Source organism: Miniopterus natalensis, chromosome 19 (genome assembly GCF_054644295.1).
Source record: "Miniopterus natalensis isolate mMinNat1 chromosome 19, mMinNat1.hap1, whole genome shotgun sequence".
In the NCBI taxonomy this organism is placed as follows: Eukaryota; Metazoa; Chordata; class Mammalia; order Chiroptera; family Miniopteridae; genus Miniopterus; species Miniopterus natalensis.
In genome coordinates, this window is record NC_142099.1 from 7,864,423 (window position 1) to 7,888,373 (window position 23,951).

At 49.0% G+C, this 23,951-nt stretch overlaps 1 protein-coding gene across 1 annotated transcript in view; it reads right to left on the reverse strand.

The window, feature by feature from the left end:
• Positions 1-8,542, reverse strand: part of TSPAN2 (tetraspanin 2) — a 30,577-nt gene extending 22,035 nt beyond the window's left edge. The window contains exon 1 of the mRNA XM_087827658.1: positions 8,474-8,542. Within this exon, the coding sequence (XP_087683784.1) occupies positions 8,474-8,542 (69 nt within the window). The remainder of the gene's footprint in view (positions 1-8,473) is intronic.
• Positions 8,543-23,951: the final 15,409 nt, after the last annotated feature.

Consider the following 23,951-nt stretch of genomic DNA (forward strand, 5'->3'; position numbering starts at 1 on the left):
ATCTATTTTTAAATCAATCAATGCTTAATTCTCTGCGCTGATGGAAGGGTTCTGCACCCCAAACCGCAATAGAATCAGAGAAAGGGGAGTGTTCTGCGTATCTCGGAAAGAACATCGGGCTGTATATTTGTGCTAAACGTACCTTCTTCTATTTAGGTTGTTATGAAGTTCACTTGAGTGGATTAAGTGGCATGGCCAGGAGGCGGTACAGAGGGGCTGGGGGGGGATGCCAAGCTCAGGGGAAGGAAACCGCCTGATGAGAAGCTGGCTGTGAATGATCGAGCAGCTAACTTAAATATAAATAGTGCAAAGTGTGTTGCAATTATTCCACAGTTTTATACATAATGCCTCTTCTCTAAAGGGATATAGGGAAGGGAGGAGGGGAGACGAGATCAGCAAGAACTGGAGAAAGAGACGGCTGTACAGTTTTCTTTATACAGCATCGTACATGGACCACAGCCCTGCGGGTTCGGTTCCTGGTCAGGACACACACCTAAGCTGCGGTTTGATGCCCAGCCGGGGAGTGTGTGGGAAGCAGCCAATCGATGTTTCTCTCTCACACTGATGTTTCTCTCTCTCTAAAATCAATAAAAATATAAGGTGTCCCCCCAAAAATGTATGCACGCACTGTGAATAACTATAAAGGTAGTGATTAGAGGACATTTCATTTCCAAAATTGAGCTGTTAGAGTGCGTGCATCTTTTTTTTTTTTTTTAAATATATCTTTATTGATTTCAGAGAGAGGAAAGGAGAGGGAGAGAGAGAGATAGAAACATCAATGATGAGAGAGTCATTGATCGAGCCCGCAGCCCGGGCATGGGCCCTGACCGGGAATCGAACCCCGATCGCCTGGATCCCAGGTTGACGCTCAACCGCTGAGCCACGCCCGGCCAGGCCAGAGCGCGTGCATCTTTAGGGGGCACCTGTACATCCTTGGGTAAGGGTTAAAGGAAAAGTCCGAGAGAACCACTCGAGCGCACAAACGGGATTCTGAAGTGTCGGTCGGTAACAGTGCCCGGCACCCAGTGTGAGTTGTTACAGAGAAACAATGGGGGAAACGAACGTTTCGGTAGAACTCAGGTTAGACTGGGACAAGCCAAAACACTTAGTTTATTAAAAAGTTGGCTTGGATGGAATCCAGTAGAAATCATGGAAGTCCAGCTTGGTGTTCCAAAGAGGTTTTTCGTAACAGCCATTTCACCAGAAACCATTGTGGTCAGGAAGGCATTTACAGGGGCTGGACAGAGTCAAGCGCGCCCGGGGAGGGCAAGGCGGGCTTCCTGGGAGAGGGGCGCGGCTTCCAAGGCCCCTGGCCCGGCCCGCCCGGGGGACTTTGCCAGTCCGCCCGATTCTCCGGTGGGTCAGCTGACTCTTTCCCAGTCACCATGATGAAGGGGAGGTCAGGGCTTGGCACCCGCTTCGGAACATCTGCCAACTGCTCTTCTAGAAAAATCTTACCTCTCCTGAGTGCTCACACTGAATGGCGATGCCCTTAGGCAGGATTATAACAAAAGCTCGCCCAGCACCTCCCTGGGGTGTTTAGTTGCAGCGGTGAACACGGGGCTCTAGGCCTCCTGGGTTTGAATCAGGCTCTGCCATTTACTAGTCTGTGATCTTGGGCAAGTCACTTAACCTCTCTCACCCTCAGCTTCTTCAATTGCAAAGTGCAGGTAATAACAGTGCCTCCCAGAGAGATTAACGAGTTCACGTTACCCGGTTAGGGCAGTGAGTGCCCGGCCCTTGGTGTTATTGCGCTGGTAGGCTCGCTAATGTTACATTCAAACCGAAACTTAACCCTACTTGAGAGAGGAAACACCACTCCCATGGCACCGCTAACCACTCAGTTCTCCACTGGCTTCCTCTACTAACTTGGATGTTAGCTCTACACTTCTTTCCATGACAGATGGAATTCCCTGAGTTTTCTAAATCTTCTAGCTGTGCCAGTGCCCCTTTCCAGAAACTATGCTTCCTCTCTCTCTTTGGTTTTAGTTTTTACAAGACCCAATAAGAGAAAGACAGGAAAAATAATTTATGAGAGAAAGAATAACTATATTTAGGCAAAAGCTATCCAACAGAACTTTCTCCCGTGACCTAGACATAAATGCTCTCTCTGTGCTGTCCAGTTCCGTAGCCACTGGCCACCTACGGTTACTGAGCACGTGCAATGCGGCTAGTGAGACGTAGGAGCCGAAGAGTAAATGTCGCCGGCGTGTTTTATGCGCCGCTTTGCACCTGCATTTCCGGATGCATCAAGGCTAAACCCAACGCTGGATATAATCAACCTGGTCACAGATTTCACATTTTCCAAGCTGGGAGCATTTCTCAAACCTTATGTTCCCCATGCCCTAGTAAGTTAGCACAGTGAAAAGAACACAGGGTTTAAAATCAAAAGGCCTGGGTGTGAATCCCGGCTTTGCTTCTCTCTAACTCTTTGATCTTAGACACGCCACCTACTGTGCCTCACTTTCAGCCTCTACATCTGTAAAATGGGGGTAATTATAGTATTTCATGGGATTATTGTGATTCGTGATCAAAAGGGCTCAAGCACTTTATAAACTAAGACATCATATGGATTTTATTGGCATTATTATTTTTGCTCCCAAATAAACCCAAAACGGACAAAGGCTGCAGGCCAGGGTCCCCTACTCCTCTGTACGCTGTGCTCTCAGCCGTCTGATATTCTCATCCCACTGGCCTCTTTCTCAGTTCCTTCTCTTTAACTCCTTAGTGACTGTGACGTGAGTAGCCTCAGTGGTCAGTGCAGAGAACAGCCCTGAGGTGATTCTGTCAGTTTTACGGTGGCGGGTGGAGGCTACGTTCTCTTTTGTCACATGTGGTTGGAGACCCAGAGACACTGCCTGGGTGATGTTCTAGAATAACACAGTGAAAGGCAACGGGCCACGGACAGGTGGCCACCTGGTAGTTCTAGAAAGTATCGAGTCTTGATGTAAAAAAGAAAGTCTTAAAACAATAGTGGCAGAATGGTAACTGGAGTTAAGGGGAGCCAGGGGAGCGGGCCAAGAGGAAGGGCACCCCCTGCCCCACTCAGAAACGGGCGCCGCCGGTGGGTCTTTGCCCTCTTCAGGCCACACCTCAACCAGTGGTCTCAAAGTGTGGTCCCTAGACCAGCAGCGTCAGGGTCACCTGTGGGCCTGTTAGAAATGGAAACCTGCGGAATCAGAATACACACGGTAACGGGATCCCTGGGCGATCTGTGTGCACAGTGACGGTCTGGCCGCCCTGGTCACCAAAGGCTTTCCCATTGCCACCCACTGGCTTCCCCTGGGCAGCATGGAGAGGGCAGGGGACAACAAGCAGCTCCTGTGCTGGGGTCAGTGCACACAACTTGGTGGCGGGAGCCATGCCCTGGCTGCCGAGCCTCTCCTGGGCGCTGAGGGACGGGGGAGGCTACCAGCACAGCACACTGCCTGCCCTCAAGGAGCCAAGTCTTCACAGAGAGACAGGCACGAGTGTCTCAAGATCAAGGACCACGTCTTAATCACTTCTGAACCCCAGCACTTAGCAGGGTGTGGGGCACATAGTAGGTGGTCAGCACATGGTTGTTGAGTGACTAACTGTTGAGGAAGGAATCTCTCCTTTCGACTCCATGCCCTTAATAAGCTACAAGATTCTTGCCAGTCAGTTAGGTTGGTTAGATCAGGGATACCTATTTCCCACTTCTCTTTACTTTTACAAACCTCTTGGATTATGGGTTGTATTTTCCTATTTGTACTTCTAGTGTTTAAATACAAACAGCACTAATATCTTATGTTACTGAGTCCTTACTATGCGCATGCACCATACTTGCTACTTTACATATACTTTCTCATTTTATCTGCACAAAGACCATAGACTGATGTTGGTACTTGATCATGTCCATTTTATGGATGGGAAAACTGAGGCTCAAAAAGGCTAAGTGACTTACTAACCAAGCTCCCCTAGTGAGTAAATAGTACAGCCTGGAACCCCAGGCGGTGTGCTGCCAGTGTCCACCTGCCAGGCCCTGAATCCCTGGATACGAACAGCCACACTGCCTACACCTGCCCCCGGTCTGCCAGGGGCCTGGAGCTAGAGCCCTAGCCTCTGCAGACTGACCCCTACCACTGAGTCCTGGCCCCTCCCAACCCTGAGTCCTCTCTTCCACATTAGGGGAGGCTGGGCCACCGCCACTCTCTTCTCACCTTGACAGAAATCAGAAATAAAGACTAACCTGCAACAAGGCCGAGGAAATTCCTACGTGCCTTCTGGGGTGGTCTAGTTTTTGGGTGGACCCCAAAGAATACTTTTTTCAGCTATTTTTTTTTAAAAACCAGTCTTTCTTACCGGTTGGAGCTCTGAAGTCATTATTTGAAAGAAGTCTGGGGAATAGGAGGAAGCAGTAGACTCAAGCATCTTTCACTCTCAAGGCCACGTGACACCGTCTTTCTTAATAGCACCTGTCAGGCATCACCGAGTGAAACCCCAAAGCTGCGTTAATCGTGGTAAGAAGGAAAGAAAGCAACTTCGAACAAGTCATATATGGCATCTGACTTTCAACAATGAACAGTCCTGCTTCCTGCTGGTGGGTAACCCTGAGCAGCTCACAGAGGACAATGATAGGAAAACGTTAAGCATACAACAACAAACCGAGGAAGAAACAGTGCCCGGGTTTTTCTTTAAACCAACGTTTGTGGCTTGGTGCACTGTGGTGTGTTACTTATATTGCTATGCAACGGAGGAAAAAAATAAAGGTGACTGCAGTGAAAGGCATGGGACTAGGCTATGCAATTTGATGGCAGTGTCCGAATTTAGACCTGACAGATGTTGGGAAGGGTTTCTTTCATGTTAGACACCAACCACGATAACAGAAATCAATTCAGTGGGGTTTGTGGCTACGCTTTGCTTTTGTTTTTTAAAATTCAACGGTGATTACAGCCAGTGGCCCTGGGCCAGGGAGTGCTGTACCGGCCCTGCCAGGGTCTAGTTGAATGTTTATAAAAACAGGAGCACAGCCTAAGGAAACTTAAACCAACCTGCCAGAGGAGGTTGCAAATCGACTTGTTAAATTGCAGATTGCAAAACATACCCCACCCTGTCTCCGTGCCCGCCTTCTGGAGAGTTCCTGATAGGAAAGGAGCCCTGTCACCCAGGGGACCTTATGCCTCAGAAGGGCAGGCACACAGCCTCTAAGGATGTGTGTAAACATCACACTGAAGTCACAGCTCAAGCCTATCCTTCCAGAAAAACTGTCCCCCACCCTCTGCCCCTACCCCAAACTTCCCACAAACCCCTCCCACCAGGAAAAAACAACTTCAGAAACTGGGGTGGGGCTTTTCTGAAATCAGGTTCCCTCAGTTACAGTGGAGGTAGATAGCTAGAGAGTTTATCCCAAACAGTGGCTCCCCCCTAAATCATCAGGTACCTGCCTCAGTTCGCCCCTCTCCCTTTGGTTGTGCGAGTACAGATGTGGGAGAGCTGCCTGTGACGGCTGCTGTTCCAAGACCCTAGGCTCCCCACACCCCACCACCACCACCATGGAATTGGGAGACAGGAAGGCCCCATATTCCCCTCCTGGGCTCAATCTGTGCAAACACAGCACAAATCAAGAGGTGACAGGCAGGCAGAGAGGGGCTCAGTCCTCCAGACAAAGTTGAGAATTGATTATCCGTGCAAATTGGGAAGGCCATTTGTACCAAGCCCTCTACCCTGCACACTCATTTATTCATTCCGCAGGCATTTACTGAATGCCTCCTGCGTGCTGGCACTTTTCTAGACATGGAGATACCGCCGTGAACAGGACAAAGAAAACCCCTGCTCTCAGAGCGTTCGAAGTTCTCGTGGGGAACGTCCGCAGGTACAGACCGAGAAGATAAGGTGCAATCATCCTAAAGCGAAGACAAGCTGCAGGGCACTTGGGGAACATACACCAGTCCCCAACATTGAGGGGTAAGCCAAAGAGAGCTAACTTTTACTGAATGCTTCCTGTGCGCCAGGCACTCGATGATAACATTTTTCGAGCGTTTACTGTGTACTAGGCTTATAGGGAGGTGAGCTCGAATACTCTCCCTATTTCCTTTTAATCTTCTCAGCAACTCTGTTGCCCTAGTTGTGCAGATGAGAGGACCAGAGTCAGAATTAACCACTCAAGCCTTATCCCTTTCGCCAGATGGCAGTCACACCCACCCTTGCTCTGCTCCTCAGTGGGCAGGTGGTGTCACTGTCATCTTTGCCACCTCCAGTCCTGCCGTCCTTTGGCTCAGCGTAGATGTCCTCTTTTGCAGAGCTGTCCTGACTCCTCACTACTGCTGTGGCCTTTGCTAACCCCCTTCATTAGGTCATATATGTGAAAGGCCGTATCTGACCCCACTAGGCACTGGGGCACTGCTTTCTTCCGACTTCTCTTATTGAATTTCTGGTCAGAAGTGTGAAATCTGTCACTTGATTTTATACTGTTGGTTTTGTTGTTGTTGTTTTTCTATATGCACTGGTCTCACTTCCTCAACTAGATTGGCAGCTTAGAGAACAGTGTTTTATATTTATGAAGTATATGTATTTATAAATTATGTCCATATTTACATATACTTACACACATATAAATTACCTTTACAATGCTTGTTTAATAATCGTTTAACAGAGTGGCGCTCACGCTTGAGCATGAATCAGAATTAATCTGAGTCCCTCCCATAGAGTTTGTGACTCGGCAGGCCTGGGATGGGTTGAGAATGCGTATTTCTGACAAGGTTCAAGTTCCCAGGAGATGCTGATGCTGCTGGTCCAGGAACCACACTTGGAGAACCACAGGTGAGTTAGGAGTGTAAAGTACCACAGGGCTTAGCAGCCAGGGGGCTGAGTTAGAGTCCCACTCACCAGCCGCGTGACCTCGGGCAAGCTAACCTATTTGAGCCTTCGTTTCCTCATCTGTAAAAATGGGGATAATAGTAGTATTCGCGTTAGAACTGTTGTGAGAATTAAATGTAATAGTGAGTGCAATGTGCACAGTACTGTCCCTGACACACTGAAAACATTTAATAATGCTTCCTATTATCCCTGGAAAGGCTGGCACAACATCAGGCTCTAACAGGCACGGATCCCAGCCTCAGAATTCTTCCTGAGGCTCACCTACAACTCCTTTTGAATTTGTAAGCAGTGAGAGTGAAGGGTGTCACTGAAGCATGACAGTGACAATGAACAGCTTTTGAAATTAAGCCAGGCTATTCAAAAGAACAGCATAAAGGCCTTTAGAAACACCATCTCTCCCTGTGGTGCCGGGTGGAAATGCCCAGGTGTACAACAGTCATGTGTAGTTTTAAAATCCAGGGGCTACCTCCTGCACGCCTTCCCCTGATGAAGGATGCTGAGCGAGGATGGCAACTTGGCCTCTGAGAGCCGCTGCTGGAGTCACTCACCCAGGCTTCTGGACTAATGGGTTGGCAGACAGAAGCAGGGCCCATCATTCAATAATTAATTAGCTGCAGTCGCGGGAAGACAACCTCCCCAGAGCAGTTGGAACAACCACCCCCTCCTCCCTCCCAGTCGTTTCAAAGCACCCAGGCCCCTGCCGCTCCCTCCTTGCTCTAAGAACTTCACCCGCAGCAAGATCTGTATGTTCCTTCTGGGTCCACCTGAGCAGTTACCCCGACTGACCATCTTGGGGAAGCCCGAGAGGGGCTGCGCAGTCAAGACCATTCTCAGACTTGGTCACACAGTCCCTTCGGCCTCAGAGAGGGGACCCAGGGACCCGGGGTGGCCTAGCCCCAGCCCTGTCCCTGTGATACAGGACACGAGGGTCCCGGCCCTGTCTCTGCGGACCACTAACCCCGGGAACGTTGCTCCCTCGGTGCAAAGTTGAATGAGATCATCCCTGGGAGCGTTAGTATGTGGCAGGGGCCGCGGGCCGGGGGCCGGGGGCCGGGGCGACGCCGCGGCCCCTCCCTCCCGCTGCCCCTTCGCGGAAGAGCGTCGCCACCTCCTCTCCTGCTAACACTCAGAAAAAGGGCGACCCCTGCCCCCTCCCCCGCATCTTCTCTCCGACCCCCATTTCCTGCGCGAAACCGCCACAGGCAGGAGGTGGGTGCCCACGCTCGGAGGGGACCACCCCCGCGGCGCCGGTGCGGGGGCTCCTCCCGCGACGCCCCGGCCAGGCCCGGGCCCCAGAGGGAAGGAGGCGGGGGGTGCGCGCAGCCGGGGGGAGCCGGCCCGGGAGGCGGGGGGCTGGTGACCCGCACCTGGCGGCGCCGCTGCGGGATGAAAGCGCAGGCGGAGGGGTTCCCAAAGGGCAGCGCCGGCGGCTCGCCCCTTCTCACCGCTTCTCGAGGCTCCGCCGCTCTCTCCCCGCCCCTCCTGCCCCGTCCCCCTCCCCCTTTGTCTGCCTTCTTCTCACCTCCGCCGCTCGGAAACCTGCCCGCTCCCGGAGCCGCGCGCGAGCATCAGTCCTGGGGAGCCCCGGCCCCGCGCCCCGCCCGCGCCCCGCCCGGCCCTCGCCTGCAGGTCTCACCCAGAAGAGCAGGTTGAAGCCGAGCAGCAGGCACTTGATGCACCGCAGGCCCCCGCGGAAGCGCCCCATGCTGCGGCCCGCGGCGGGCTCCCGAGTCCCGGCCGGCGAGCGAGCCCGTGAGCGGCGGGAGCCGGCGGAGGGGGCGGGGCGAGGCCCGGGGGCGGGGCCTGCTGGGGGCGTGGCGGGCTGCCGGGCGGGGCCTTCTGGGGGCGGGACGGAGGGCGGGGCGAGGGCCGGGGGCGGGGCCTGCAGGGGGCGTGGCGGGGCCTTCTGGGGACGGGGCGGGGCGGGGCCTGCAGGGGGCGAGAGAGGGCCTAGGAGGACCCCGAGGTGCGGGGCGGGCGGCCGGTGGGAGCTCATGCCGGGCTCTCCCCTGGAACTGGGGACCGCCTCCTTCCCCCCGGATGCCAGGCAACGTGCCTCGCGGGCGCCCCCTCCCTGTGGCTATCGGAGCATCTGCCGGGAAGGAGCGTCCACCGGGACCCGAGACCCACTTAATGAGCGCCCTGGGCAGAGACCCCTTTGAGTTGAGCCTAAGGACGCGCCCCGGTGGGCGAGGGTAGAGGGAGAGGCAGGACCTGGGGCCGCCCCGAAGCTGGCAGGACCTGGCGCGGGGCACCCCAGCTGCGGGCTGTGGTTCTCTGGCGCGGAGGCCGCCTCCAAGGGCCCCCCACGGCCCCTCCCGCGCGGCTCCGGGGCCTCTTTACCTTAATAGGCGAGAGCGGGGCGCGGGCGCGGGCGCGGGGGGTGGGGGGGTGGGCGTCCTGCCCCCGAGGCTGCCTCCCGCCCGCACGGCCTGGCCGGGGGTGGGGGGTGGGGGGCGCGTCAGACTCCCCGGGTCCCGCCGAACGCTACCGACGGGGCGGGGGGGGGGGGGCCTTGGAAGCGGATCCGCACCCCCGAGGATTAACTGTGATGCGGGGATGAGCGTACAAGGGGGAGGGTTTGTTTTGCTTTGTTTTATTAAGTTAGGCTGCTGGTGGGGATTCGGCTCCCGCTCTGGTTGACTGTCTGCAGTGTGTGGTGCCAGACAGCGGGGGCGCGACGGGAGCGTGGAGGCTCGGGGAGCCCCTGCTTTAACTCAGTCGGACTTGAAGTGCCTGTTACGGGCCGGCCGCGCGGCAGGGAGCCCCCGGCACCAACCACGGGGAGGCAGCGGGCCTGGCAGCACCGTCTCGGGGTAGAGACGGATCTGTAGGCAAATAATTACTGCAGGGTAGGAGGCCTGGCCTCGCTGCGCCGGGCAGGGCAGGGCAGGGCAGGGCGGGCTTCCCGGAGGAGGGGGCCTGCCTTGGCCCTGAAGGATGAGCCTGAGCAGAGGGGAAGAGCAGCGCAGGAAGGAAGACACCGAAAAGTGGGACAGGACAGAGGAAACAAGGCCTCCTGGGGGAGGAAGAGCTGTAGCCAGCCCAAGTGGAGCAGAGAAGGGGCGTCGCAGAGATGCTAGCGCGCAGCCTTTAGGCAGCTGACAAAAGCACAAAGCTATCCTCAGGCCTCAGTTTCCTCATCTGCAACATGGAGATAATGGCACATGCCTCACAGAGTTGTGGGCATTCATGAGTTAATATTGGTCCAGTGCCCAGAACAGCACCCGGCTCAGAGTAAGTACTATATGAGGGTCGGCAATTACTGAATTGATTGTATCAGTCGACCAATCACTTTCTACCATGTTGCCATCTTTGACTACATCTCTGTCTTTGGACATTTTGTTTGCGTATCCAAAGTGAATTTCATTTATGAAAAATGAGAAGACAAAAAAATAAAAATGAAAGTGACAATTCTGGTAATAAGCACAAGTTTCAAATAGGTATGAGATGAAAAGTCACCACGGATGCAGAAAGAGGCAGATCTTCAGCTTCAATCAAACACTTAGTGTTCTGTCTCTGTCACCTCTGTTCTAGAATAAAGAAACTAAGTGTAAGTGTAGCGTCTAGTACACAGCAGGCGTGCAATAAATCTCTAAGCTGAAAGGACAACAGTGACATTATACTTCACATCTATTGTTGAATTTTAGGTCTCCAAGACAAAACACATTGAGAGATTCAACACTCTGGGAAAAGAACCCTTGTTATAACGTATAAATCTTTTGTTCTTTCATACGACAATTTTAGCACACAGGTATCCGAGACAGAGGTTGCCCGCCCAGCATAACAGATTCAGATTTTGAGTATAACTTCCCCAGCTTTCCCCCCTGCGCAAAGTTGTGTCTTATGGGAGCTGACCCTTGACAGGACTAGGGCATCCTGATGACACATTTTCAAGAGCACATTATTATGAAAGCAGGAGACTTCATTAACGGCCAAATAAGGAAGTTAGCCTTTAAAATAGATGTGATGCAAAGCCACAGACAAGATAGAAGCTGGGGATGCCATGGTTAGGTTTCTGTTTTTAGAATGGTCAAGCTGGGGCCCACGGGGGGAAGGTGCAAAGTTAAGACCTGAGACGAATTACAGCAGTTTGGGTAGAAATAAGAACCTGAACCAAGACAGTGGCAGTGGGTGTAGGAAGGAGGCTGAGATTTGAGAGACAGTCAAAGACTGATAAACCATCAAGACAGAGTGGATATGAGGAACAGAAGGGGAGAGAAGGAAAGGGCGACTCCTGGGTTTCTTACTTGGGTAACTAGGCGGATTGTGGAACCGTTCACAGAGCTATGGAGTCTAGGCTGGGAGGCTTCTGGAAAATCTGAAATTGTCTTAATAAAAGGTTCAGTTGTCACTGGCATGGCTCCTTTCCATGATGCCTGGAGCGATAGAACATTTTGTGACTGAGCAAAGGCCAAGAAAATTGCAGACCTGCTAGCCAGGAGATTGTTGAACGGCTGAACCAGTACCAGTAGCCACCTACCTCCAGATTTCTTGTTATGTAAGAAAAGTAACCCTTGTTTTGTTTGACTCTTACATTCTTTTACTTGTAGCTGATAATATTTCTCACTGACACAGGAAGACACTAATTTATATTTAGATCTGTTGAGGTTTAGATCTGATGGGAAATCCAGATGGAATGGTCTAGGAGACAGATGGAAATATGATTGGGATTCTGGAGAGAGGTCTGGGCTGTAGGTTTAGGTTAAAGATTCATCAGCAAATGGTGATAATAGAAAGCAATGGTCTTCAAACTTTTGCCCCCACATTCCCTAAAAGGATCATGAAAAATATATTCTCATGAAAAAATATGTCCCCCCTTTTACATTTCCCCCAATATTTTATTGTGAATATTTTCAAATATACAGAAAAGTTGAAATAATTGAGCAGTGAACACCATATACTTACCACCTAGATTCTATATAAGCACTTTGCTTTAGTTACATAACTTATCTCTACATTTGTCCATTTGTCAATCTATTTTTATGCATTTCTAAATAAATTTTAAACATCAATACATTTTATTTATTTATTTGTTTCTTGATCTTTATTGTTGAAAATATTACAGATGTCCTCTTTTTATCCCCATTGATCCCCTCCACCCCTTTTGTTAAGTTGTATGAGCTCCTTATATATTTTGGATGTTAACCCTTTATCAGATGTGTCGTTGGCAAATATGTTCTCCCATACAGTGGGCTCCCTTTTCATTTTGTTGATGGTTTCTTTTGCTGTGCAGAGGCTTTTTATTTTGATGCAGTCCCATGTGTTTATTTTCTCCTTAGTTTCCCTTGCCCTGGGAGATGTATCAGCACACATATTGCTACGAGAGATGTCTGAGATTTTGCTGCCTATGTTTTCCTCTAGGATTTTTATGGTTTCGTGTCTTACATTTAAGTCTTTTATCCATTTTGAATTTACTTTTGTGTATGGTGTAAGTTAGTGGTCTAGTTTCATTTTTTTTGCATGTACCTGTTCAATTTTCCCAACACCATTTATTGAAAAGACTGTCTTTACTCCATTGTATGTTGTTGCCTCCTTTGTCAAATATTAATTGACCATTATGGCATGGGTCAGTTTCTGGGGTCTCTGTTCTGTTCCACTGATCTATATGCCTGTTCTTGTGCCAGTACCAGGCTGTTTTGATTACAGTGGCTTTATAGTATAACTTGATATCTGGTATTGTGATTCCCCCAACTTTGTTCTTTCTCAGGATTGCCGTGACTATTCGGGGTGTTTTTTGGTTCCACATAAATTTTCGAAATGTTTGTTCTAGGTCTGTGAAGTATACTGTTGGTATTTTAATAGGGATTGCATTGAATTTATAGATTGCTTTGGGTAGTATGGACATTTTAATGATGTTAATTCTTCCAATCCATGAACATGGTATATTTTCCCATTTGTTTATATCTTCCTCTATCTCTTTTTCAGTGTCCTGTAGTTTTCCGAGTAAAGGTCTTTTACATCTTCGGTTAAGTTTATTCCTAGGTATCTTATTTTTTTAGTTGCTGTGGTAGATGGGGTTGTTTTTTTAGTTTCTCTTTCTGAGAGTTCATTATTGGTGTATAAAAATGCCATCGATTTCTGGGTGTTAATTTTGTGTCCTGCTACCTTGCTGAATTTACTTATTAAATCTAGTAGTTTTTTGGTGGAGTCTTTAGGATTCTCTATGTACAATATCATGTCATCTGCAAATAATGACAGTTTTGTTTCCTCCTTTCCTATTTGGATGCCTTTTGTGTTTTCTTCTTGTCTGATCGCTGTGGCTAGGACTTCCAGTACTATGTTGAATAAGAATGGTGAAAGTAGACACCCCTGTCTTGTTCCTGTTCTAAGGGGAAATGGTTTTAGTTTTTGCCCATTGAGTATGATGTTGGCTGTAGGTTTGTCATATATGGCCTTTATTATGTTGAGGTATGATCCCTCCATTCCCACTTTGCTGAGAGTTTTTGTCAAAAATGGGTGTTGGATTTTATTGAATGCTTTTTCTGCATCTATTGATATGATCATGTGATTTTTATCTTTCAATTTTTTTATGTGATGTATCGTGTTTATTGATTTGCAAGTATTGTACCAGCCTTGTACCCCTGGAATAAATCCCACTTGGTCACGGTGTATGATCTTTTTAATATATTACTAGATCCGATTTGCTAATATTATGTTGAGGATTTTAGCATCTATGTTCATCAGGAATATTGGCCTGTAATTCTCTTTCTTTGTAGCCTCTTTATCTGGTTTTGGAATTAGGCTAATGCGGGCCTCATAAAAAGAGCTTGGAAGTGTTCCTTCCTCTTGGATTTTCTCAAATAGTTTGAGGAAGATAGGTGTTAATTCTTCTTTGAAAAGCCAGGCCAGGGCTTTTGTGTGCTGGGAGCCCTTTGATTACTGCTTCAACTTCATGAACAGTTATCGACCTATTTAGGCTTTCTGACTCTTCCTGATTGAGTTTTGGAAGGTTGTATTTTTCTAGGAATTTAGCCATTTCATCCAGGTTGTCCAGCTTGGTGGCATATAGTTGTTCATAGTATTTTCTTACAATCCTTTGTATTTCTGTAGGGTAAGTTGTTATTTCACCTCTTTTGTTTCTGATTTTGTTTATTTGGGTCCTCTCTCTTTGTTTCTTGATGAGTCTGGCTAAAGGTTCATCAATCTTGTTTATCTTTTCAAAGAACCAGCTCTTGGTTTCATTGCTCTTTTGTAATGTTTTTTTTAGTCTCTCTGTCATTTATTTCTGCTCTGATCTTTATTATTTCTTTCCTTCTACTTACTCTGGGCTTTTCTTGTTGTTCTCTTTCTAAGTTTTTAAGTTGTAGGGTTAGAGAGTCTATTAGAAGTTTATCTTTTTTGAGGTAGGCTTGTAGTGCTATGAACTTCCCTCTCAGGACTGCTTTCATTGTGTCCCATAGGTTTGGAGTTGTTGTGTGTTCATTTTCATTTGTTTCCAGGAAGTTTTTTATTTCTTTCTTGATCTCTTTGGTGACCCATTCATTGTTTAAGAACATGCCTTTCAGCCTCCATGTGTTTAAATGTTTTTTAGTGTTTTTATTGTAGTTGATTTCTAATTTCATGCCACTGTGGTCCGAGAAGATGCTTGATATGATTTCAATCTTCTTGAACTTATAGAGACTTGTATTGTGTCCTAACATGTGTTCTGTCTTTGAGAATGTCCTGTGTGTACTTGAGAAGAATGTATATTCTGCAGCTTTGGGGTAGAATGTTCTGTAAATGTCAATTAAATCCATCTGATCTAGTGTGTCATTTAGGGTCACTGTTTCCTTGTTGATTTTTTGTCTGGAAGACCTATCCAGTGAAGTGAGTGGGTGTTAAAGTATCCTAGTATGACTGTGTTGCTGTCCATCTCTCCCTTAAAGTCCTCTAGAAGTTTGTTTTATAAATGTAGGTGCTCCAATACTAGGTGCATATATGTTTATCAGGGTTATATCCTCTTGTTGGATTGACCTGTTTAGTATTATGTAATGACCTTTCTTGTCTCTCGTTATGATCTTCATTTTGAAGTCTATTTTGTCTGATATGAGTATTGCTACCCCAGGTTTTTTTTCATTTCCATTTGCATGGAAAAATTTTTTCCCATCCCTTCCCTCTCATCCTGTGTGAGTCTTTTCTTCTGAGGTGGGTCTCTTGTAGACGGTATATATTTGGGTCATGTTTTCTTATCCATTCAGCCACCCTGCATCTTTTTATTGGGGCATTTAGTCCATTTACATTTAAGGCTATTATTGAAAGATACTTATCTACTGCCATTTTGTTTCTTTATGCCTATATTTCTCATTCTCTTTATTTCTACTTCTAATTACAGCAGTCCCTTTAACATTTCCTGTAATGCTGGTTTTATAGTGATAAACTCCTTTAGCCTTTTTTTGTCTGGGAAGCTCTTTATTTCACCATCTATCTTGATTGATAATCTTGCTGGATAGAGTAGCCTTGGTTTCAGATCCTTGTTTTGCATGACCTTGAATACTTCATGCCATTCCCTTCTGGCCTGTAGAGTTTCTGATGAGAAGTCAAATGACAGCCTTATGGGAGCTCCTTTGTAGGTAACAGATTGCTTTTCTCTTGCTGCCTTTAAGATCCCCTCTTTTCTTGGATTTTTGACATTTTAATTATGATGTGTCTGGGCATGGGCCTCTTTGGATTCTTCTTGCTTGGGACTCTGTGCCTCCTGAACTTGTGTGACTTTTTCCTTGACCAGGTTAGGGAAGTTTTCTGCCATTATTTCATCAGACAGCTTCTCTAACCCCTGCTTACTTTTGACCTCCTCTGGTACTCCTATAATGCAAATATTGTTATGTTTCATGCTGTCCTACAGCTCTCTTAGACTGTCCTCCTGTTTTTTAATTGTTTTTTGTTTTTGGGTCTCTGATTGAGTGATTTTTTCTACACTGTCTTCTAATTCACTGATCTGATCCTCAGCTTCCTCTCATCTGCTGTTTATTGCTTCCAATGTATTCTTTATTTCTGCTATGTCATTTCTCATTTCTTACTGGTCATTTTTCATAGTTTTCATATCTCTTTTCATGCTGTGGAGCATCCTTACAATCAGTATTCTGAACTCTATATCTGAGAGATTGCTTGTCTCCATTTCATTTAGCTCTTTTTCTGGAGACTTCTCTTGTTCTTTCATCTGGGGCTTGTTTTCTGGTCTCCCCATTTTGGCTACTTTTTTGGGTTTGTTTTTAAGTGTTAGGTAGATTTGCTAGGACTCTCAGTCCTTTTGGAGGGTCTCTGGTACAGGCCAATGTCAGACGCAGTTTGTGACTGGCCCTGAGTACCCTGTTTGGAGCTATCAACAACCCTAGGCTTGAGGTCTCCTCTGCTGGAGCTGGGTGCATTTGGACAGGACCAAGATGCACACCAAAGTCTGCTTTTCCAAGGCCCAGATCCCAAAGCAGATCAGGCAAAGACTAAAAGCACCCTGAGGTCTGCCTCTGCCTGCAGGCTCATTAATCTGATTCTCTTAATGAGCCTCAGGCTGTGGAAGCTCCACAGGGTGGGGCGGCTAGTTGTTATCAGTCTTAACAAGCTTCAGGCTATAGAAACTCCTCTGCGCTGAGCGAGAGGCCTTCCAGCAGGGTGAGGCAATTGCTTCCCCCTTCAGGCAAAAGCCAAAAATTCGCTGCCCTAGAAAGATGTCCTCCACAGTCTGGGGGAATGACTCGGCACAGGAATCCAGACGGGTGTCCCCTGATCTCACTCTCCAGAGCCCGCAACCCCAGACTCTCCCCCCACAGCTCCAGTCCACTCCACTCCCCCTCCGCGGGAGCCCAAGGTGAGTGGCTGCACATGAAACATTGGGCGTTGGCTCTGTAAGAGGGGGCCCGCAGTTCCAGCTGCCGGACAGAAACCTGGCTGCTTTTCACAGCCAGATGTTATGTGGGCACCCTTCTCAGTCCTGGTGCTCTTGGCTGGGAAGCCCAGGCTGGGGTTTAGGCCCCAGAGTCCTCAGTGGGAACCCCCACAGCTGAGATCTCCCTCCGGACCTTCAGCTGCTGCCTGTGGGAGCCCAGCCAGCCCTCTTGCGCCTCCGCACTTCCTACCAGTCTCTGTGCGGCCTCCACTTTTCCTCCTTGGTTATGAGGGTGCTCTCCAGCTCGTCTTCAGTTGGTTTTCAGGATAGTTTTTCTATGTTTTAGTTGTAAATCCAGATTGGTCCCTGGAGAGTGTCAGCATAGCTTCCACTCAGTCTGCTGCCATCTTGGATCTCCTTATTTTCTTTTTTAAAAATATGTTTTTTTGAATTCAGAGAGGGGAAGGGACAGGGAAAGAGAAATAGAAACATCGATTGGGGATCTAGTCCGAAACCCGGGCATGTGCCCTGACCTGGAATCAAACTGCGATCTTCTGGATCATAGGTCAGTGCTCAACCCCTGAGCCACGCAGGCCGGGCACATCCCTCATTTTAATGCATCAAATAGAAACTAAGTGTCAGTGTGATCCGCTACGTACCATCATCCATTAAAAACACACAACGTGGACAAGATTCATTTTAACAGGGTGAAAATTTTACACGTGTCCTTTTTGTTTTTGAACTTGTATTTCCACTCCACTTTCTTCGTAAGGCCAGCATGTGAGCTCGCTGCCATCGGCTTTGGTGCCTGCCTGTTGATTCCAGTGTCTCGTTTCCTCGTGTACTGTGTCATCTTTCTCTCTCTCGGTCTCTCTCAAAACTAAGCTGCTCATTTCCTTGGAACACGGTGGGCTTCCTCGAGGTGTCAGCTGAGGTCCTGTTCCTTCAGAGAGGGTTTGCTTGGAGTTTGGCCGGTCGCCTCGAGGCTCTGCCGCAGGGCATCAGTTCAGACAGCAGCCCCATTCAGAGGCTGGCTCGTGGGTGCAAGTTTCCAGGGAAGATTCCCGCTACCCCAACGCCAAGATCAAAACTGGTACGTTTCCCTGTCCTCTTTTGCATGAGGGTTTATTTCCTCCCTAGTTGGGGTGTGGCCCTTCCGAGGGGCACCGGGGTCTCCTAACAGACTCTCTGCCTCAGTGTGATTTCAGCCTTTACCCAACCAACCCAAGTCTCTGCGGCGGTTGAAACAGTAACTCGAGGCGCAGAGTGGCTTTGGCACCTGCTGACTCCCAGGGTTTCTGCTTTCACTTCATTTTGGCCTCTGTGGAGAGTCCCTTCCTGTCCTGTTAGCCGAGCAGTGTGTTGTTTAAGAAGATGTTTATATATTGTGTCCAGTGTTTTAGTTTCAGCGGAGAAAGTAGTTCAGGACGTCAAGTCTGCCCGCAGCTGGGAAAAGCAGCCTCATGTCCTGCTATCGTAACTGGGTTTGATAAGCAGACACGAGCAGTTTTTTGACTGCCTAAGTTTACAGCACGTTAATCCTGTTGCTATGCACTTGTTGCTGGAAAACAGTCTGTGGGCTCAGGGTTTCTAAACCAACCATTTCTTGGATGCCCGGAGAAGGAAGGCAGGCGAGGGCCTTGGTTTGCTGATTACAAACCATCTCCATGGTCACAGGTGGCGGGGCTCTCTCTCTTTGCCCAGTGTTTTCCCAGCAGCATTTAGGCAGCAGTAGCTTCCTTTGATCACTTTTCAGCTTCTGGGGTTTGCTGGGGAGAGGAAGGAGGGTATGTCTGCGTGTGCAGACATGTGTGGAGTGAGAGAAGGGGCTATGAACAGGCGCTTTCCCATCCTAGCACTGACCTGTTTGTAATGATGTATCTGTGTGTGTCTTGTCTAATCATTGTCTCCTTCACTCGACGTTAAGTCCACTAGGATTGAGAACTGTATTTTGGTCCCTGACTCTATTCCAGTATCTAACACAGCACCTGCTGTATCATAAGGGTCCCCCACGTTGTGGAATGAAAACCTAAAAAAAAGAGCACAATCCGGCCTTTTCAGGCCACCTGAGATGTGAACTGTGTTCCCAGTCTTCCTCTCATCAGGATTTCTGAGCTTCATCTGTTCTCTTAGGGCTCTGGTCTGTGCTGAGGAATGACGGCAAGAGAGGTTTAACCAGACACATAAGCATAGTCTTTGCTAACGTGCTTTCCCACAGCTCTCCTTTCCCTGCCTAATGTCCTTGTACCACTGATTATATTCTCCTATGGATGCCCATTTCATGTAGGATTATCATAGCCTCCAAGGCAGGAATCTGGGGTGTGAAGATGAATCCTTATTCTGGTTCTGCCGCCAAGTAGCTAGGTGGACATTAGAGAATTCATTTCATCTCGTTAAGTCTTAGTCTCCTCATCTTTAAAGTGGGGGTAATATCTGTTCCACTCTGTAATATCTGGCGGTGCTGAGAATGTGAAGACGTAATGAATGTCCAAGCACTTGGGGAAATTGCTAAATGGATATAAAGTGTAAGAAATATTTCATTACCTTATGTCTTTCTTGAATCCATTATAATATTTGGTCTTTTATAGGCACTCTCCAAATCCTATACTTCCTTAATCTACCTGCTTTTATTTCATCCAGTAAATGAAATAAGATGTACTACTGGTTACCACTGAGTACCTACCAAGAGCCAGGCACAGAGAAGGGCTTCAAGTGTGGTATTCCATTTAATACCTGTGAGACAGACATTAATTTTCCTCATTTGACTGAAAACTGAGGCTAGCAGAGTTTCAACGACTTATTCAAGGTCACACAGTTTACAAATCCAGGAGCTGGGATTCAAATCTGAGCCTACTGACTCCACAGCCAGCGCTTTTCACCAGGATCCCCAGGGCCTCCCTCTGCAAATCCCTGAGGTGGCTGACCAAAGGCCGTACTGTGCTCAGTGCCTTCCCTGCTCTGGGCACCCTGTTGACTGATACTCACTTTCATTTACTATTTACAATATCACCAGCATTTCACAAATGAAGCCGGAGCTTAGAGAGGGAACCTGGGCAGGCTATAGAAAGTTACAACAGGCCACCGCTATTATTGTAATAACACAATAACTAGAAAAACCTGGATACATTGTCAAATTTGTGTTTTGAAAGACAACTGAGAGCAGTGGAAACAATGGGTAGGGGGGGAACTAGAGAAGGAAGATCCTTTCCTAGGTCAGCCTTGCTCGATTCATTTTCTTCCCTGGGGGCATTTGCCTTTTTTTTTTTTTTTTTGAGCATGGTTGTAGACTTGACCTGGGGAAATGGAAACCACAGAGGCTGTGGTCACCTGGAGGGGCTGGCAGGACAGATGAGAAACCAGAGCACCAAAGGCCAGGCTGATTTTCTCCAGCAGGACATCTGCTGAGTTCTGGAGAAGCTGGTAAGGCTCACCCGGGATCTAATGCTCACTAAATCTGGGCCTGCGCTGCTTGCATCATGAGCCAGTTTTGTTTTGAGTTTCTTTTCTGGGACATGTGGGCCCCTAGGGATCATTCCCACTTGTTCCCCTTGGCACCTACAGTCCCTCTGTGCGAATGGTGCCTGGATTTTTACGTCAAGTGGCTTTTTGCAGACATTGGCGCCCCCTGCTGTCGAAGAGCAGCTTTGCGAGCACCGGAGCCTGCCTTTAGTTTCCTCTGTTTCGATACTTTTCTCTGAAGAATCAGGGATTTAACCCTGAAGATCAATTCCAAAGCCTGATTTTTTTGTCTTTCTGATCTATTCTACCCCTGAGCGTTAACCGTCTAGACTGGTAGATGCCTGCTGCTGTCAGGTCCTCAGCTGTAAAACGGGGTCAGCGGTGTTGTGTGTGCATTAAGCGAGGCAGTGTGTAAAGTTCTAAACACTGCCTGCTGTACAGTTAGTGCTTGGTAAATAGTAATAACAGTGGTGGGGATCGTTGGTAAGGCTGCCCCAGGTCCTCTTCAAAGCCCCTGCAAGTAGGCACCACGGGGTGTCTCTCTCAGCGGTGGTGAGAGCTGCTCTGAGTCCCGATGTTCAGGGAAGTTCAGAAGGTCTCAGCCCTCCTCACAGTAGGACACCAGGGACCAGGAGCCTGTTGCCCAAAACTGAGGGAGAAGAGAGGAAGAGGAAGGCCTGGGCCGGGCAAGGTAACTGCCAGGAAGCTAACTGGTTAGTGTTGGCAATTCTCAAGCCTCAGGCCTGTGGGAGCTGAGGTTGCTCAAGCTGCCCCTGAAGACCTGCCTTTCTGAAGGTTGCATCTTGGTCCCCTCCTAGCAGATGGAACCTCGGGCCTCCCTGAGATGGAGGCGCTCTGGGTTAACTGGTTTTACGGATCTGATGCAGGACAGTGGTTAGATCTTTCAAATTAGTTGCTGACTTGGTGAACTGCTTTCCTGCTTCACTATGTGGGCCTCGTGTGGTGGGTGCTGGGGAATCCTGGGGGGGAGGGTGGAAACCTGCCTGGTGCCAGGTTCCAAGAGAGAGGCAGCCTTGCCCTGGGCCTCAGTTGCCAGCTTCGCAGAAGCTCAGACCTTCAGGCCGTGGCTGCAGCTGGGGATCCCGCTGTTTCCTGTTTTTCAGTTTCCCCTTCTCTCGGTTCCGGTGTTACCAGCACCCCTAGCAGCAGCGGTCTCACGGAGGTTTCTTCCCTGGCAACTGAGAAGCCGTCCCACCAGTCTTCATTTTGAAAGCACACTCTGCCCCTTGGGCACCCATCTGCGTCCCCCCAGATCTTGGCACTGCTGTGGGCCTGCCCATGAGCCTCTCTCCCAGTTGCTTTGCCTCAGCTCTGGCTTGAGTGGGCGCAGCTGGCTGCAAAGGCCCCTGGGCTTCTTTCTCTGGGTCCCAAACTGCCTACCACACAGGGGTGCTCTGGATGGGTCAGGGGCTGGGCATTCCAGATGACCTGGGCATTCCTGGGCAGGGATCCCGCTCACTCTGAGCCACCGTTATTTCCTGTCCCCTCAGCGTGATGATGCTGTGACTTCTAAATTTCTCTCTGCTCGCACGTGGCCGTGTACACGGACTCCGGTTCGGGCCATGTGATTTTGTTCTGTTCTGGGGTTGCCAGATAAGGTGCAGGATGTCCAGTTAAACTTAAATTTCAGATAGACAAGGATTTATTTCTGTAGCTTAAGTATACCCCAAATATTACATGGGGCTGAAAAGATTCCTCGTCTATCTGAAACTAAAGTTTAACTGGATGCTCTGTGTTTTAGTCACTAAATCCTGTAACCTTATTTTGATCTGCCCGTCAGGGTCCCCCTGAGCTGAGCAAGTTTCTGGGGGTGGCTTCTTACCTGACAATAGGGACTACACCACCCTTTAGATTAGGAGAATTGTCCCCAGTGACTTCTTCTTTAGACCAGGAGCTCCTGGGAGGCAGGACTCGCACCCCCCTCCTCCCCCTTCCTTACTTCAGGTGCTCTGGGGAAGCCCTGCTGGGGCCCGAGGGCTCAGCACATTGTGCACAGTTTGGGGGCGGGGGTCCGTTTCCTGGAGAGTTACCAGGAGGGCTAAAACCACACTTGCCTGCTGCTGTCTGCCTGGTGCTTTCCTGAAATGGTGACAGGCTGGTGAGCGGCAGGGAAACCTCGAGAGGAAATCCCCACCGTCACAGGCCTGGATGCCTGCGAGCTGGAGCTTTGCCCCGAGCCAAGTGGGCTTCCTCTGGGTGCCTCACACCATTTTGCAGGGCATGGAGGTCATTTAATGCTTTTCTTCAGCATGTGACATAGGACAAAGGGCAGGCCAGGGCTGTGCTCTCTGCCCAGTGGCCTTTCAGTGTCCTGGCTTCTGCTCCATCTCAGAACCAGAGGGCCAACTACTTTGTTACGTAGATGAGGGGAATCATTTGACCAGAATCTGCTCTCTTGCTCTCAGTCCAGTGCTCAGCAGGAGGCTGTCTCTCTGGGGTCTGGGGAGGGGACGCAGGAGGGCGACTGGAGGCCGGAGGCTTAGCCACGCCCGAGCTCTGACAGCAGTTCTGGTTATTGCTCTTCTTAGCAAAGATGACAGAAAGTGTCAAAGCCAAATATTTACTGGAGGCAAAGTCTGAACGCTTCAAGTAAGATTTAGTGGCTCATCCGGCGGAGGGGAGCTCAGGACCTGAGAATCCCTGGAGGTTATGCACTGATAGCCCAGCTAATCTTAGGAACACCGGCAGGGGCGGCTTCTGGTGTTTATGTTTTGAAATTTCCCCTTTCCTCCTCCTTACAGGAGAAATACGTTTTATCCTTGGGCTGTGAAGTCAAGGAGGCCTCTGGAAGCCTGTGATCGGTGAGTGACAACATCGAGGTCTGAGCACTAGTGATGGAAAGCCCCTGGGTTCAAACAGCCCCCCTCCCTTCCCCCTCCCCTGGCCTTTGATGTTTGCCCACTTCCAGGAACCCGCGCCGCTGGCCACGGGGCACACCGCACCAACCTGGTTCCCTTAGGGGCACAGAGGTTACCCCAGCTGTCCCCTGTCTCCACGGGGCCCATCTGAAACGGGGCCTCTTTCTTTAAAAGAGCAGCTACTCCTGCTGTAGCCGAGCCCTCCTTAGTACACGACCCCCACCCCCAATATTACCACCCTTTTGCTACCTTTCAAATCCCTAAGTGCCCCTTAGGATCTTCTGTTGGGACTTGCCCAGTTCTTCTGGCAGGGGGGGAACTACTCCTTTGGGTTGGTATTTCTAACTGGAGCCCCTTCCCTGGGGCTCTTTTCCACTTTCCCCCACCTCTTGCCCACCTGGCAGCTCTTAGGAGTGATTGATGGCCTCTCTCATTACATTGCTGGAGGGGAGCCGGTGAAGAGGCCGAATGAGAGAGAGGCCTGGGCCTGGGGTGGGCGGGCTTGTCTCTCTGCAGGGGCCCGGAGGTCCTTTGTAATATCTTAAATTTCATGCGCAGGTCCCTCTATGGTCAATAAAGTAAGTTTTTAATTAAAAGGAATGTTTTAGAAAGAACGGGCCCCCAGCATTGATGATCCGGCGTGAGAAGAATCGTTTATTCTTAAACAAGACATAAAAAGAATTTGCCCTAACAGCGATTATATTAAAACAAAGAATTTCTGTTGATTAGGCATCTTAAAGACAAGTTGTACACTGGGAGAAGATATTTGGGATGCGTATAACTTGCAAAGGGTCAGTATCAAGATGGTACATTATACAGACAGAACCATAATTCAATAAAAAGAAGGCAACTCAGTAGAAATATGGGCAAATGACACAAACAGGTGTTTCACAGAAAAGGAAATATATATATATATAATAATAAACACATGAAGAGGTATTCAACCTTTTAAGCAAAAATAAATTTGGACAAGT